The sequence below is a fragment of the Nanorana parkeri genome, unplaced genomic scaffold (genome assembly GCF_000935625.1).
Source record: "Nanorana parkeri isolate BGI_ZX_2015 unplaced genomic scaffold, ASM93562v1 scaffold321, whole genome shotgun sequence".
NCBI classification, from domain to species: Eukaryota; Metazoa; Chordata; class Amphibia; order Anura; family Dicroglossidae; genus Nanorana; species Nanorana parkeri.
In genome coordinates, this window is record NW_017306589.1 from 544,984 (window position 1) to 562,637 (window position 17,654).

The window sequence follows — 17,654 nt, forward strand, 5'->3', positions numbered from 1 at the left end:
CAACATTTAGGGGTTACCTCAGATGACTAATTTATTTTGTGTGCATACACAAAGCATGAGAGGTATCCACAGACATTTGGGGGTTACCTCAGACAATCATGGGCACCCCTCTAAAGGAGCATATTATATCACCGAGTTGTTATGTATGTACTTTATATAACCTCATCATTCAGAATGTATCACGTGATATTCAGACATTTGTTTCTCCCCCTTGTGTGATCAGAAGGCAGCCATATAACACCACAGACATGACACACACGGAGCACTTTCCCCACATTGTACTCTGAGGTGAACGCTCCATGACGATCACGCCCTTGTTCTACAATGTAATAGATATAAAGGAAGGACTCGGAGACCATATTAGATGTATGTGGTGTATTTTATTCGTGATATTACGATAACAGGGTTCGGGGAGGGAGATAAACGTGGCGCCTGTCGTGTTTCTCCTGAGGCGGCTGAGGGAAGTGGGGGTGAGGGGAAGCTGAGAACAATGAGCGGCCGCCATCTTGCAGCAATGACTTTGCACATAGTACAAGGAGCAGCGGAGGGAGGAGTGGAGAGAGAAAAAGGGAGAAGGGGGAGGAAATCGTCTTTCCGCCGCCAGTAGGTGGCGAAAAGGGTCCAGCATCCGGGGGCCTGGGCGTCCCAGGAGCTGCGGGAAGGCGGCAGCAGGGGGAAGAGGAGAGCTGGAGGAGGAGGACGGTGAAGCGCTGCTGCCTCAGCTCTCCGCAACAAAATGGCGGCGGCTCAGAGCAGGCGGGGGCGGCGTGTGCCTGCGGGGACCGGGAGTCACTTTGCGGCAGCGCCAGGCAGCGGGAGCCGGCTCGTTTCAAAGGGCGGACTTCGCTTTACCGGGGGAAGGGCGTTACTTCCGGAAAGAAAGCTGTTCTCCCTCGCAAATTGGCCGTGTTGGGGGTGTGCCGCCATTAGGGGTGACCTGTGCGAAATGCAGACATAACCGCTTGTGGTAAGGATGAAAACGTTTCCATTTGATGACTTCTCAGGTTTTTATGCTGTTTGACCGATTTTAAAGCTCAATTATGTCTTTGTTTTATTACTTTATAGATGTTCTACTGCACTGACAGAAATCCGTGGCCATTTTGTTAAATACACGACGGCTCTGTTCAGCACTGAAGCGGGTTTCGTGTTTTGGATAAGTTTTATTACGGGGTGTGCACCATCGGTCGAGTTTTCAACGTTACACTGAAGAAAAATGGATATGCGCAACAAGATGGCGCCGTCTCCTTCAAGGCAGCAGAAGGAGAGACTAGGGGCCACGTCGCGTGATGCGGGAAGACCGCCCAGTCTGAGCTCGGCTGCCTAGTTACAGCCAATGGCAGACGACGGGACGGCAGAGTTCTGCCTAGTTCCAGCCAATGGCAGAAGAGGTTTTCTTGGGTGACGTGGAAGCCGCGCTGAGTCACTTGTCCTGGAGTCCTAGGAAGGAAAGGGCGCGTCGTCCTCAGCTGCTGCAGTGGTAATACATCATCCGACCGCTAGGGGCGTCTGAACAGCGGGAGGCATGGCGACCAATGGAAACGCGCCCCAGTTGCAGTGGGCGGGGGACGTGATGACGGACGGACCGGAAAGCCAATGGAAGCTCTGTGCCCGCCACGGAGGCTGGCTTTCAGAAACCAATCCGCGTCAGGCGCTGCGTTTATATAAGACCGGCCTCAGCCTCTCGAGGCGCCATTTCGCTGAAGCGGAGAACCGAAGCTGGAGTGGGGGAAAAGCTTGAAGTGGTTTGAGAGCCAAAGGCACCGCTACGCCCTCAGCCGGAGAGCGGGCGTCAACACAATCCGTATCCATCCGCATGGAGACAGCCCTAAACCCAGCGTTTAAAAGGTACAGGAGAACCAGAGGACCCCCTTGTACCTCCCAGAGCTCTATATTGTTACGTAAAACTGCATTTTTGATTCAAATCGCGAGCTCCCCGCAGCAGCCCCCCCTTACTCTGGCCTTGCTTCCATAGAGATGGCGTCCCTTTCCCCCTATCAACAGTAGAGGCAATCCGTATCCATCCGCCTCACCGGTGCCCTCGGTTACCTCGCTCATTGACGCTTTACAATCATACGGTGCAGGTGACCCCATAGCTGCCCGTATCGCTGACCGGAGAGCTGTAGCCGGGGAGTTCTCTGAGGATTGGTTCGCTGCGCCCTCATAGCTCTGCGGCGCCGCCATTTTCTTCCGGCTGCCCAGACATATCTATCCCCGGGGGAGGGGACGCTGCGTATCCTGGCAACAGGGGAACCCTGATAATTACATTGATTTCACCTCCAGCCGGGTCACAACCGACCCCCTTCCACCCGCGTTCCCAGTGTTCTGCCGGCCGAGGACGTTTTATAGCTGTGGTGGGGGAGTTGTTTTTATTCAGGTGACCTTTGACACTCATTGAGATCTGCTCCAGTCATATTCAGCTGGTATGTTTACAGTGGAGTTTGTTTTATTATAAAGCAAATGTGTAACGTGTGTGTGTATATATAGATATGTGAATGCAAAATATATATTTATATATAATTTTTTTTTTATATTGCTTTCTTTGTAAGTAGTTGGATTTTTCTTTTCTGTTATCATGGGTGGCTGACAACGATTTTTGGGTATTTATTTTTTCTACATGTGGAGTTTAGACACTATTTTTGTGATTATGTAACAATTTATAATTCAGTTTATGTAACAGTGTTTTGGTCAGTCCATCAACTTTACCATAGTTGTATGGTCTCTACATTTTGCATATGGACTGTTTTTTTATATAGAAATACACTGGAGGTGCTTTATTTTTATTTCTGTATTTGTTTTTTTAGGTGTTATTCTCCCCCCTCCCCCTGGCATAGAGTAGTTTGCTGAGTAAGGCTTCATTCAGCTGTGTGTATGTATGTGTATTTATATATATTTCTGCAGACTTGTTGACAAATGGGCTAGTTAGCATCGTTGTGTCTAGTTTGCCCTGCGTCAAGCTATGTAACATGGAGGAAACCTTGATATGTACATGGGGCATTGATTCCATCCCACTAACCTCCTGTCAGTAATGACTCCCTAGTTCAGTCGGTTAGTGGGATGGGATCAATGCCCCATGTACAGAGAGATAATTGGTGTGAGTGGTACTGTACCCAACAGGCAGAAATTGCTGCAGGAACCCTGGTTGAGAGGCTCATTGAGCAAGTAGAAGTCAGTCATGTTCATCTGGACTTATTTTAGAACATTGAACTGCCAAGAAACCTCTACAGGCCAGAACCAAATGAGTTGCATAGATAAGGAGAACCAACTACTTCCAGAACAGGTCCAGAGGAATGTGACTGACTATACCATGACCTGGATATAGGAGAGTCTCCAGACCTTTGTAATGGATCTTACAGACAGTAGTAGTCTATAGAAGTACATGAGCTGTACACCCGGACTGAAAGAGAATGAGATTCGTAGTTTGTGGATATTTGTTTCTCTTTGCGGTGATGATTAGATTGTATAATACACCGGCCTCACTTTGTGCAATGTTTAGCTCCCAGAATGGGGTGTACTGCAGTCAAAACATTTGAAAAATATGCTGATCGCCCGCAAAATAACCCATGCAGGAGCGTGCATGCATACACGTGTAGAGGATATACATTTACAACTCTCAAAGTTAAAAGTGCTCATACAATCCTGCGGGCCCAGATTTGTGCAATGTTTATTCTAAGTGTGATAAACCACATACAAGTGTCAATGATATTAAGATCACTTGGGAAGTGCTTTCTTATAGCAGAATTTGGTCCTTTCAGTTCTTCAGGGGTCAGTGGGTAGCATGCCCTTTACCGAGGTGGCCGGGGTAGAATGCCCTTTACCGAGGTGGCCGGGGTAGAATGCCCTTTACCGAAGTGGCCGGGGTAGAATGCCCTTTACCGAGGTGGTCGGGGTAGAATGCCCCTTAGCGAGGTGGTCGGGGTAGAATGCCCCTTAGCGAGGTGGCTGGGGCAGAATGCCCTTTACAATAGTGGGCAGGATGCCATCCTTACACACAGCTGAAGTGGATCATTATTCTGTCAAGTGGCTGGATTGGGAGCTATGCAGGCACCATCAGATGGGAGGTCAATGGGCCACAGCTCCCACAACCTCTGGAGGAACTCTGGGTAAAAATAGATGACTTGTATATAGTTCTAGTAGACCTATACTGGCTTTCTTTACAGCAGTTTGTCTGCTTTCCCCACAATATAAGGAGAGATGTGTTAAATGCTGAATTGCATTGACTTTGTGTTGCTGATTTTCCCCGGGGAGGTCTCTTTGTGATGCTTTATGTCCTGTAGTAAGGTTATGTAATGTGAGTCCAGTCTGTGGTGTAAACATTGTTGTGGTTGGGGGTGGGGTGTGATGAGTTCATTCAGAGCGGATGGCCTTACTTATGTAAATTCCATCACCTGTTGTAGTTGTAGCTTTTGTTTGAGGAGCCATAAATATCCTTCCATATACCCAATGAAGTCTTTGTAAGGTTTTTGGAGCCTGGTGAACCTGCTCATCGTATGAATGTCCCCCCAGATTTTGATGGTGTAGTTTTGGTTCTCTGTAATTTGTGACAGTTCAGGTTTACATTTTGTAACATTACTATAGCTTACCCTTTAATGTGGGTGTCCCCACGTTGCAGATTTTTAGATCTACAACTTATGACTTTCTTCATCTTGGTTTTTGTGCACTAAACACAACCTGATGTAAGTGTTAGGGCCTTGCTGATCATAATTGATCCCTAATTTATTTCAGTTTAAATGTACTGTGAAGACAGTAAGGGCGACATGTATCCTCATACAGCAATTGCTTTTAAACCATTTATACACAGAGGAGGGAAAAGAAGCAGAATGCAGTTTCATGTGTCCCGGAATTCATATGTCTGCAGCTAGGAAAGTGTAAGGGATCACAAGACATGAGGTCATTGGCTTTACATAGAGATGTTTTTGTTTCTATGGGGTGTGTTGAGCCGGGAGAATGAGTCAACACTTCCGGATGTGGAAATCGGATGTGGAAATCGGCTGATCACTGGATGTCAGAGGTCTTACTGCACTCTTTCACTGTGTGACTGGATGCATCACCTCTTACCTGTGCTTCAGTTGTGTTTTTAAGCTAGTTTTGTGATTCATCCATTTAAAAAAAAAATGGTAACATGAAAGAGAAAGTTTTCTGTGGACCTGTTTTTAATGCTTCTTTATACACGTATGTTAGTGGCTCGTATGTTCTGGAGGGCTGAGATCCCCTTGGCTGACCCCAGAGAGGACAGTTTCCCGTGTGTGTAATACATTTTTATATATACACATAGGCTGTGTGAAAAGAAATTATATATTTATTTTCACGCAGCCTATGTAAATATATATAAAAAATGTGTTGTTGTTGTTTGGAGCTTGTTTATACATAATACAAATTTAAAACATAGTCGCCAGCACACAAAAGCAATTTCTCTCAATTCCTTTTTATTAACAAAAGAAAGATATGTCACAATGTGTAGCAAAATTTCGATTCCTTCTTCATGCATGTATAGTGATACAAAATTCCATAGTAACCAAGCATATAGAAAAGGACCTTCCTCCCCCTCTGACATCATCATGATGTCCTATTCCCGCCATTTTATATGAAAACAATCTTGCTCTTTGCTATTGTTTTCATATAAAATGGCGGGAATAGGACATCATGATTTAAGAGGGGGAGGAAGGTCCTTTTCTGATTGGTTGCACATTTACTCTTGTATGTGTGTTTGTTAACATAATTGTATGTGTTCAAAATGTTGTTACACATTGTGACATACCAGTCTTTTGTCAATTAAGAAGAATTGACAGAATTCACTTTGGTATGCTGGCGATTATTTTTTGTACTTGATTTCCAGTGGCACCCACAGTCATTACAGCACCCACTGAATGTTTTTGGGTTGTATCCGGTCATGGGATTCTATTAAGCTTGTTTTATATGGGACACTACAGGTGGCTTAGGTTGTTTAGAATAGATGGCAGTAGGGGACAGACTTAAGGGACCATTAAGTGTTTTCTCATACAATGCGGGGCCCAAGGCTTGAGATGTTAAACCTTTCAGACAGTGTGCACACCTAGTTTACAATAGAGATCTGTCGGCACAGTACAGACAGGGTTGCTTATTGCAAACATCTCGTCAGCCCCCTCCCTAATATTACATAGAAGGGGAAAGACCTAACATTTTTCTCTGCAATTAAAATGGAAGCTGAAATATTTCAATGGGGAGAAGTGGAAATAGTTATAACACCTTAGTGTCTGTACAGTTGCCAGTGATTTAAATGAGCTGCAGTTGTATTAGCAGAGAACAAAAGCCCCATCATGGAAAACTGTGTTGAGGTGCACATCTAATCTACATAATGACCTCAAAGATGAAGCTAAATTCACGTTTTCTAATGTTGTATTTGGCCTTCATGGGCTCAGTCTTGGCCAGTCTGTATGGCTGCAATCATGTAACATGTATCTGTAAGATTGGGCAGCAGGCTATACTAGACATAGGGGAGGGATTTCTCAAAACTGGACAGCAACCAATCAGCTTCTCTTTCATTCTCAAATTGGAGAGATGCTGATTGGTTGCCTGGAAAATTACTCCAGATTTTGTCTGCTCCAGTCTTGATAAATTCCCCTAATGTTTTTTGTTGCCGTGGTGGGGCGTTATTTCCTTTTTATACTTGGTAGAATATTTGTCAAACTTGCAATCCGTATTGACTGACGCATTTCTTGTTTGCAGGCCTCCTCTGGATGTAAATCATGGTATAATGGGGCAGACTGTCGAGGGAACCCCAGGAAAGCGCATTCGAAAACCCTCTTTGCTGTATGAAGACTTTGAGGGCCCCACAATGAATTCCAGTGTCTTTAATCGCGCTCCTCAAGTCAACCCACCCCCTCCGGAGGTCAGCAATTCCAAAAAGCCCGGCCGATCCACGAATCAGCTGCAGTACTTGCTCAGGGCCGTCATGAAGTCTCTGTTGAAGCATCAGTTCTCTTGGCCTTTCCGTCAGCCTGTTGATGCCATTAAGCTGGGTCTTCCGGTACGTTCCTGGGTTGTTTTGTGGGACTTGAGTGATAATGTTACAATGCACTATGGGGGTAAACAATACAACAAGACCAAATGTTTTGTCCTATCAGACCAGTTCCTTGTTTCCGGACAAATGCATTTTTCTGCATATTGTCGCTATGCTCTCCACAGCACACACAGTGAAACGTTTTCCTATCAAAACAGCTTGCCTATGAAACCTGATGACAGCTCTGGGTTTGTGACTGAAGCAGTTGGTGCTGTGGGGGTTCAGGGCACATAGTTTGACAAATGTCTGAGGACATGTACGCGTACTGATAATTTAGGCTATGTTGGGGTACAGGTTCTTCGCCAGTGCAGGATACGATGGGGCTAGAGTTTTTATTAGTTCTCTGGTTTCTGTGTGGTGAAGAACAGATCAACATTCATATAGCTTAACCTTTTCTACCTTGCATCCATCACTGCCCCCTCCTCCCCACTCATCCCTACAAATGTATGGATGTCTTCATGCACGCTGCGTAGTTAAAGCTTCTTTATAATGTAGCTGCCACCCTATATTTTATGAACTGGTTGATTTTACTTTGTGAAATGCAAATTTCCAATTAATACATTTTGCAGATCTGCACATCCATGAATTTGTACAGGACCCCAAGTGTGACAAAGTTTTTAACGCTACACACACTGAGATGTCTTGGATTAGAAGTATGAAGGTACATTAAAAATGGTAGGTGTGCTATTCTTTAGCTTTTAGACTTCAGTCGTAATATGCCCTGCACCTCCTCACCATCTTGCATTGCTCCCATTATTTAGAATACCTGTCTACCCTCTAAATCATGCCTGTAGCTCTGAGCTTCTGGCGTGATTACCTTAAGCACCTCACTGCACCACAGGGCAGGACCTGGGGCTACGGTCTCATTGTATTTATGGACTCATATTGACGTGGCCAGACGCTGTTTTAGTACTGCTGCTTTAACATGGCAGTTGCAGGGGTACATGCATTTTTTTAAGTGGAATCTCTGTCCTGCAAAGTCTATTTTGTAACACTTCCTGTGTTTTAGTATCAAACTACTTGTTTGGAGTGGACAGTTGCATAACATTTGAACTGTTAATGTCCCAGAGCTGTCATCGGGTCCTATGTACACAGAAGATGATGACCACTCATGTTACAGGGTCTGTTGTACAGTGTGCTGGAGATGCAGCCAATATTGGGATCTAAGTGAGGGGGTTATTTATAAAGAATGAATGTCATGTTCTAAGTCTCAACATACAGGGGCTTGTATATGTAAGCTGGATTTAAAGACTTCTACTTGGTTCATTGCCCCGGCTTTCATATATCAGCCCTATGTTTTAAGAGTATATAGTAAAGAAATGTATTTTTATTATGTTGCTAATTGAGATTTGGGGTGTTTTTTAAACTGGAGACTTACCAGCATGCTTTGTCTGTGGGCTAATTGATATGTTTGCAGGATTATCATAAAATCATCAAGCAGCCAATGGACATGGGAACTATTAAGAAGAGATTGGAGAACAACTACTACTGGACTGCACTGGAGTGTATGCAGGACTTCAACACAATGTTTACTAACTGCTACATCTACAACAAGGTGAGAACGGCTTCCATTACAATGAATTACATTTGAACAGTGTTCTTAATTGTGAAGGCCAGTGTTCTTAATTGTTGCTCTTTACATTCATAAAGCCCACAGATGACATTGTGCTAATGGCTCAAAGCCTGGAGAAGTCATTTTTGCAGAAGGTAGCACAGATGCCTCAGGACGAGCAAGAAATACCCAACACTTCAAACAAGTGCAAGCCAGTGAAGAGTGTCAAACCTCCAGGTAAAATAAATAGAACTGCCCTCGTGTGCTTTGATATTACACAGTGTTTGAGTTTTATGGAAGAATAAGTTACAGACGTCTTACAGTCTCGGTCTCTTTTCTGTATAGCTGTCACAGGTGGAATCACAACGGCACACCAAGTCCCAGCCATCTCATCCATGTCTCAGTCTTCAATGTACCCCAGCTCCCCGGAGGTCCCCACTACCATTGTTAATATACCACATCCCACTGTCCTCTCTAGTTCGATGATGAAACCAATGCCCACTACTCAGGCTCTGATGCCTGTGGTTCCAGCAGCCACACAACCAATAGCAAAGGTAAGTTATACTTTTGTGATATTGCCTCTTTATTTTTTTTCTTGTGTATTTGTATGTATTACTCTCTAACTATTGTGTTGTAAAATCTGTAGAACCAGCACACGATCTTCCAAAGAAAGTCAAACTTTATTCCACATGCATCTATACAAACAACAACCGCTGACGTGTTTCTGCCTTAGTCATAGCTATGACTAAATGTGGCCATACACCTGCCGATTATCGTACATCAATTGCGAGGGATCCCACGATCGTACGATAATCGGCAGTTGTATGCACCGCGTGTGACCTTCTACTGTACGGTCGCACGACTTTCGTCATCCGAGCACGCTGGAAAACCGTGTTGGTGGCGTGCTCGGAAGACGAATGCCGCACGGGCCGGTGTGCGCAAGCACACACTGCCCGCTCAACACTGCAATCATTGGAAGCACAATCTGCCTGACCAAGATGGGCCGATCGTACGGAATTTTAATGACCTTACAACCACCGCACAGCCAAAGTCGTGCGATGGTTGTAAGCTGCATGGCAGCTTTAGGCAGAAGTGTGTCAGCGGAGGTTCTTTGTATGGATGCATGTGGAATAAAGTTTGAATTTCTTTGGAAGATTGTGTGCTGGTTCTACAGATTTTGAGCACATCACTCCAGAGGAATCATCCGTGCACAGTTTGTATTGCAAGGCGTTAGGGGTGAGCTGTGTGCTTTGTTTTTTCAGTCTAACTATTATGTTGTCTACTATCAATCCTGCTTATAGCAGAGCTGGGTATGGCCAGCTTTGGAGTACATCATGACATTTTAAGTTCTTGAGGGATAAGTGAATTGTAATGTGCAGGTACAGACAAACACTGGAGGCTGCAGCCGTCGGATCAAACCGAGTATGTATCTGTAAAGGGGGGGGGGGGATTAGGGTTAGGTCAGGGGAAAGGCACATAATTGATAGAACTTGAAAGCACAATTTTGAATATAGGTTTTAAACATTTTAATATTTGTTTCCCCTTTATAGCAGAAGAAAGGTGTGAAGAGAAAAGCGGACACTACAACCCCAACCACCACCGCTATAATTGCCACCAGTGGAGACTCCTCCCCTCTAACGCCGCCTGATACAAAACCCGCTAAGATCCCCGCCCGGCGAGAAAGTGGTCGGCCCATTAAGCCACCTCGGAAAGACTTGCCGGACTCGCAACAGCATCAGACTTCCAAGAAGGGCAAGCTGTCCGAGCAACTTAAATACTGCAATGGCATTCTGAAAGAACTTCTTTCTAAGAAACATGGAGCCTATGCATGGCCGTTCTACAAACCCGTGGATGCCAGTTCTCTGGGACTACACGACTACCACGAAATCATAAAACATCCCATGGACCTTAGCACCATTAAGGTGGGGACAAGATGCAGAGAGCAAGCATATATTTTCTATCGATTTTATATACAAAGTCCAATTCTAAATAGATTAACTTGCTGGAGCCAAATGACTTGAATTATCCAATTAGTTAACATTTGAAACTTGCATAAACCTTCATATTATGGATGTGCTTAATGCTTGTGGCTAATGACAGGAGATGAGACCTATTAACCATTTTGGAAGGTGACTTGTTGTTCTTGAAAGTTAGTAGCCTTGTCAGTGTGACCTAGTCTGAGCAGGTGGCATTGTTCTGTATGTCCTAGCGATACTTATTGGCCTCTCTTCTTATACAGAAAAAGATGGAGAACAGAGAATACCGAGACGCACAAGAGTTTGCTGCTGATGTCAGACTCATGTTCTCAAACTGTTACAAATATAACCCCCCAGACCATGATGTGGTGGCCATGGCAAGGAAGCTGCAGGTATGGTTTTGTTTTGTAGAGCTTATTGTCTGGTGGTTAATATTCTATGTGTGGTCATCAGCTAATCCCATATGGTTTGTTTCTTAGGATGTGTTTGAATTTCGTTATGCTAAGATGCCTGATGAGCCTATTGTAGTGACTCCACCACCCTCCTCCACACAACAGCCTCCCTCCGATTCCAAATCCTCCTCGGATTCCTCCAGTGAGAGCAGCAGTGACAGCTCAGATGACAGCGAGAGTTCTGATGACTCGGAGGAGGAGAGGGCCAACAGACTGGCAGAGCTTCAGGAGCAGGTACGAGTACATGACTTTAGCATCGTAGTTAGTCATTTCATTGGGATGGGTGGGGGGGTTAAGCAGTTGCTTTGTGCCATGTTTAATCAAAGTGCAGTAACTTAGGAGATGGACGTGAATTCCTCTTTTGTTAATTGGTTATGATTTGGCTCCTGAAAGGTAAACTTTGCTTTGAGGATTGATTGGCTGCTGGCCTGTCATTGCTTGAGCTGATGATATAAACTCTGACCAGGCTGCTAATTGTATATAATGGCATTACTTGTATTCTTCATAACTACACCTCTATTATTTGACACCGGACTGCACCTGTAGGTCAATGGGGGGGAGGGGGGGTCTTTCAGCTCTAGTGTTGTCCTCAAAATTAAGCTAAACTATAGGCAGATATAAAAGACAGAAAAGCTGCTCTGTAGTCAATACACCATTTAGTGATTTATTTACATTCATTTTTCAACACAAGTAGTATAAGTACTTGCATTTGTTTCCCTGATATTAGCTTCTTGCAATCCCTGTACAGCAGAGCTGAAGTGAGAGGAAGAAGTAGTACAAGGAAGCCAACAAGGAAGCATGCTGGTAGCAGGAGAAAGCAAGTGACAGCAATGAGCATATCACTGTGCTCCCTTTTTTTTTTTTCCTTTTTTTTTTTTTTTTTTCCGAACCAGAAACAGGTTGGGGGGGGCCCCGCGATAATAACAGGTTGGGGGCGGCTCCAGGATAACCAGTAACAGGTTGGGGGCGGCTCCAGGATAACCAGTAACAGGTTGGGGGCGGCTCCAGGATAACCAGTAACAGGTTGGGGGCGGCTCCAGGATAACCAGTAACAGGTTGGGGGCGGCTCCAGGATAACCAGTAACAGGTTGGGGGCGGCTCCAGGATAACCAGTAACAGGTTGGGGGCGGCTCCAGGAAAACCTGGGCTCAGAAGTGGTGGGTTAAATCGTGCTGGTCATCAGAACTAGCGGCAGAAAAATAAGTAATGCAGGGAACATATCTGGATTGATTTTGCTTGATCTTCAAATAAGCTATTCATTTTTTTATTTTTGGCTGCACTTCCACTTTAAGATGTAGCATTCATAGAGCTAGTATTTAAAGGGAACCTTTACCTTCTTTTACTAAAAAACACATACGCATGCACCTCTGCGTGCCGATTTAAAATCATCTTGCATTCTTTAGTTAAACTTGTTTTTCATTTACTTACAAATAGCGTTCATCTACTTCCTGGTCCACTAGGGCACAAATGATGTAAAGTTCCAAAGCATTACATCCTGGGAAGGTTACATCAGCAGAACATTGCTGGGGAATATCTCATCTGTAATCTCACAAGATCTCAGGGAAAGGCATTTTCCTCCCCTGGGATGATCTGCATAGTCACATGTCCTAGTCACATGTGCCAGAGTTCCAGGAAGTAAAGGGAAATCTATAATTTTAAAGATATGGGTAAAGTTCCTCTTTAAATGTAGCCTTAGCCCATTTATAACTTTCTTTGATTGAAGTTCTGATCAGGGAACCTTTTAGATGGGTTTGTTGTCTTTGTGGGCTGTGCAATGTAGTTGGCCCTCTGCAGTCTCGGTGGTTTTTAATTTCAAATTGTATTTTTGTCTTCACAGCTTCGTGCTGTACATGAGCAGCTGGCTGCTCTCTCCCAAGGCCCGATTTCCAAACCTAAAAAGAAGAAAGAGAAAAAAGAAAAGAAGAAAAAGAAGAAATCTGACAAACGAAAGGTCAGAGATGATGATGAATGGAGGTGTAGCAAAGCAAAATCTTTCCAGACCAAAAAGTCCTCTAAAAAATCTGGAGGGACCATGACCACCATTTCTACGCCTGTGTTTTCAAAGTAAGTTTTTAGATGCTTTTATTTCTTTTTTCCTGTTGCTACTTTGTTAAAGGTGTCAGATTTTCTGTAGGTTCTTTTGTGCTTATGAGCCTTTTGTGCTGTAATTCTCTAGGAGTTCTAAGAAATCCTTCAAGTCCCTTCCCCCACCTCCACCGGTCATGTACGACTCTGAGGAAGAAGAGGAGACCAAGCCAATGACGTATGATGAGAAACGGCAGCTGAGCTTAGACATTAACAAACTTCCTGGAGAGAAGCTGGGCCGTGTGGTACATATCATCCAATCCAGAGAGCCCTCCCTGCGGGATTCCAACCCTGAGGAAATAGAGATCGACTTTGAGACTTTGAAACCTTCCACGCTTCGTGAGCTGGAGAGATACGTGATGTCTTGCTTGAGAAAGAAGCCAAGGAAGCCATACAGTAAGTGTTCATATTATACCCTGACATGACTCCTGCACTTCCCAATGCGGAAATCCAGAAACCTCCATTAGTACAGTTATACTTTATTTTCCTTAATTGCAACTTTTAAGTATGTGACTAATCGTTATGCCCCAATGTATAACACGGGGAAATTTATCAAAACTGGAGCAGACCGAATCTGGAGCAGTTGCCCATGGCAACCAATCAGCTTCTCTCTTCAGTTCATTTGAGATTTGAAAATGAAAGAGAGAACCTGATTGGTTACTATGGGCAACTGCTCCAGATTCTGTTCCAGTTTTGATAAATTCCCCTCAGTGTCTGGATGGCAAAACTTACTGTAGGGAATGAAAAGTGCTTTGCATCCAGCTTTTTACTTGTTTAACCCCTTCATGACTGAGGCCTTTTTTTCATTTTTTGTACCCAATAATTTTGTATTCTGTAGTTGGTACTCTGTGTGTATTTATATATTTTCAGGGCTCTAGGTACAAAATGCAGACTTTTGGGAGATCTTTAGATATAACCACTTGTCAGGGTGGCAGTGAGGTTATTTGAACTATGTACTATTCTTTATTATGCAGTTAGTCCTATGGTGCGTTTTTACATACATGTCACTTTAGATACTTTGTATCTCATTTGCTGCTGTATTTTAGAACTTGGAGCACACACTAGACCAAAACAATTGTAGTTTTAAGCTGTCCATACATTATGCCAATTTCAGCAGGTTCTTGATGATCTGCTGCTGTTGGCACCCTTTCGGCCAGTGTCCCTCCATCAGCCGATCAAAGGAGCCGGCTGAAAAATCTTCAAATGAACGGAGTCGGTACCCTATGAGTTGCCGACTCTGTTCCGGTATTCTGAGAGCGACCAGCGGCAGCAGTCAGAATACAGTGAAGACGGCAGGAGATTCTTCGATCAACGCTTGTATGCATTGATGGGGGAATCCTGTTTTTATTTTGTTCAGTCTGCAGGTTGAACAAAGAAAATATTACTATGTTCAGGCAGCTTTATTCATATAACTTGAATCTTGAAAGCTTTAGAATTTGTGAGTTGCTTAAATTGCAAGAACCCCATTTATAGCTTTACATAATCAGGTGTATGTATAGGGAACCTTCTTCCCGGTCCTAAATCCGTGTCCTTGTTTTATCCTCAGCTTCCCCTAACTCTGTGCTCTCTGCATCACTGAAGAAACCAATGGGAAAGACAAAAGAGGAGATTGCTATGGAGAAGAAGAGGGAGCTGGAGAAGAGGCTACAAGATGTCAGCGGGCAACTGAACTCTGCCAAGAAACCACCCAAGAAAGGTAAATGTCTCTGGTGTGAAAAAAGTGTAATTTAACATAAGAGCGCGGAGCATGGGATGGAGCATGGGGTGTGCTAATGCCTCAAATGCATGGAGATTACCTGGGCTGTAACTTGGATATTGGAAGTTAATCGGCTCCGCTCAGTCCTCCTAGATACTATTAAATATTGCAACTACCTGTGCCTTGGATAGCAGCCAAAGTCCATCGAGCTCCGTCTGTTTAAATATTGACGTGAAAGAAGGTGCACAAAATGGATGTCAGACGGGAGGCAGTTCTTCTTTTCCCAGTCAATTGCACTCATTTCAATTGCACTCATTAAGGGCATTTGAGATCATTTTTACAGGTACTGTCGTGTATAAGAACTGTTCTGCAGGACTGTCCAAGAAGCTTCACTAACGGAGATTGATTTCCTTTGTACAGTAGCCCTAGTTCCTTGGATCACTCGCACACCATACATTAGGAAAATAATACAAATATGCTGTAAATTATTTCTAAATTATAAAATATATTCAGGGAATTTATCAAAACTGGAGCAGCTGTGCATGTCAACCAATCGGCTTTCTTTCATTATCAAACCTTCACTGAATAAACAAAGACGCTGATTGTTTGCCATGCACAGCTGCTCCCCCCCATTGTGTTTTATTTGTACTTTTCCCCCTTGCATTAATAATAAACTCTACTCTTCTTTTGCAGTCAACGAGAAAGTGGAATCAGCGCAGCCGGTCTCTGCCTCTCGTCTCAGTGCTTCCAGCTCCAGTTCGGACTCTGACACTAGCAGCAGCTCCACATCCAGCTCCTCAGACACTAGTGACTCTGACTCTGGTTGAGGGAAAGGGTATATGGCACAGAAGGACATTACCTTCCGCTGTAGCAGGGTAGGAAGGCTGGACTTTATGCTTCATCAGTGGTTCTAAAAGGATCTGCAGGAACAGAACCCTCCTGAACCAGACTTGATGCCCTTTCAGGGTAGGAAAAAAGCAAACTTGAGGCCTTTGGTATGCAGAGAACACCTTGCCTTTCCTTCAGCTAGTTGTACTTGTAAACTAAGCTGAGGGATCTCCTGGAGCATGAGGCATCGCCCCTTCACCACCTGAACACTGACTCCTGTGGGGATCCATGTACAAGGCATTCTAATGGGTGGGCGGCACAAATGCAGTGTCCTTATTTTATTCTGTTTACAAGTTCTCTTTGGAACGCACAGACGCCTGGAAGCTGGAATCTGCTTTTGGTTTATCTTGGCGGAAGATTTGTTGGAAGTTGGTCTCTTAGTTGTTACTTAGTGCAGTGTTAATTGTTGACTCTTCAGGTTTTCTCCTTCACTGTTTGTTTTCTGATGCGTGCGGCACACGATGACGAGGCGCGCTGTGTAATGTCTCCATCTACAGCGTCTTGCTTGTCTGTGCGTCGTTTAGGGAATGTTTAGCACAGTAAGGAGGACTGTTCGAGGGTCCGGAAAACATCGGCCTTCTGCACGTCATGGAGATTTTAAGGCACCTGGAAGAGTTTTTCAACCTGACAAGTAAATCGGGGGACAGAAGGTCACTCGCCCACTTAAGTCCTCTACTGCATGCAGTGTGTAAGGTGGCGGCTAGTTCTGTCTCACTGAACACCATCCAAGCTACAGAACTCGTTCATAGCCTTTCATGTGTTTTTTGTTTTCTTTTTGTATTTATTTTAAAGAAGGAAAAGGTTTTTTTTCTTTGTTTTATAATGTAAAATAACAGAGGGTGCCCTGTTGATACAGGGGCCGGTGTAGATGTAAGATTTTATAAGCCCTGTACATAAATATATATATTCCGAGTTGCACAAGCAGCATGTTTCTCAATGTAAAGGGTGACTTTATTTTTTACCTGGAAAAAAGCATTTTTATTTTCTTCCTAATATTGTTCCGTTGCTACAAATCTATATATATATACTCTGTCCTATTCCTTTTGTCTCTTGTATCAGTTCAAGCCCTTTAGTTTGGAAACATGTAAATAAAGAAAATTTACATCCATCATGAGTGGTTTTCTTTACTCCCTAAACCTATGAATCTGTTTTTTTGTTTTTTTTTTTGTCACAATTAAGTATTGAGAAAACAAAATACAAACACAGTACATGGAAGTCAGGCTGTGTGGGAATGGGGGACTTTGGGCTATGCGGGAATAGTACATGTGCAAAGGACTTCATGTGCCCGAATTTTACTTTTGGCTGGACAAGCAAGGAATCGGAACCAGTCCACTCACCTAATCGTAAGGGCATATTCCAAGTCCAGTTTTGATAAACCACCCAGGAGCGGGGTGAGAAGAAAAGACCAGAACAGGTACATGAGCCCAGTGATGAGAGTATTTGAAAGCAAAGGAAAGACCAGGGGACAAGGGAATGTAGGTCAAGAGAAGCCGGCTTCCCGGGCTGCGGGTAATGACCCGTCTCCTGATTTGGCTGGAAAGCCGGCTTCCAATCACCATTGAGCTGGCCAAACAGCATGTAAGCGGTCAATCAGGAAGCCGGGCAGCGGGTAATGACCTGACTTCCTGTTTGGCCAGGAAACCAGTTCGATACTGATTGGGCGGGAAACTGGCATCCCAGCCAATCGGCATCGAGCCCGGGCAATCAAAATGCCGGCCAGCGAGTAATGATTCCCAGGGAAGCCGGCTCCATGCTACCAGATGTATCGGTACTCTGTCGGCAAGTACACGATACTGAAAAACCAATATCTGTGCATCCCTAGTTTCTACCTCAAGGCACAGTGAGCCCATCCAGAAGTTTGAGTTTTATTCTTGAGGTCCTTTGTCTCATCTAAGACTTTGTGAAGTGGACTTGTCAAGGCAAATCAGACAAAACTTTATTATTAGAGCCTGACCGATGTCATTTGATT

General features: G+C 44.2%; 1 protein-coding gene across 1 annotated transcript; it reads left to right on the forward strand.

Moving 5' to 3' along the window:
* Window positions 1–576: 576 nt before the first annotated feature.
* Window positions 577–15,780, forward strand: BRD2 (bromodomain containing 2). Its single transcript, XM_018558118.1, has 13 exons — window positions 577–967; window positions 1,066–1,845; window positions 6,703–7,003; window positions 8,454–8,591; window positions 8,687–8,825; window positions 8,934–9,142; window positions 10,142–10,510; window positions 10,828–10,956; window positions 11,044–11,250; window positions 12,854–13,080; window positions 13,193–13,497; window positions 14,648–14,797; window positions 15,491–15,780. Exons 2-13 carry the CDS (start codon window positions 1,814–1,816, stop codon window positions 15,622–15,624), a joined length of 2,340 nt encoding a protein of 779 aa, XP_018413620.1. The 5' UTR covers window positions 577–967; window positions 1,066–1,813; the 3' UTR covers window positions 15,625–15,780.
* The last annotated feature ends 1,874 nt before the right edge of the window (window positions 15,781–17,654 follow it).

Bases quoted from the DNA above. Each gene is read 5' to 3' on its own strand.
- BRD2 (XM_018558118.1), top strand. From the start codon at position 1,814: ATGGAGACAGCCCTAAACCCAGCGTTTAAAAG. The intron at 10,511-10,827 runs GTGGGGACAAGA...CTTCTTATACAG, and splicing joins TGGACCTTAGCACCATTAAG to AAAAAGATGGAGAACAGAGA. The intron at 10,957-11,043 runs GTATGGTTTTGT...TTTGTTTCTTAG, and splicing joins CCATGGCAAGGAAGCTGCAG to GATGTGTTTGAATTTCGTTA.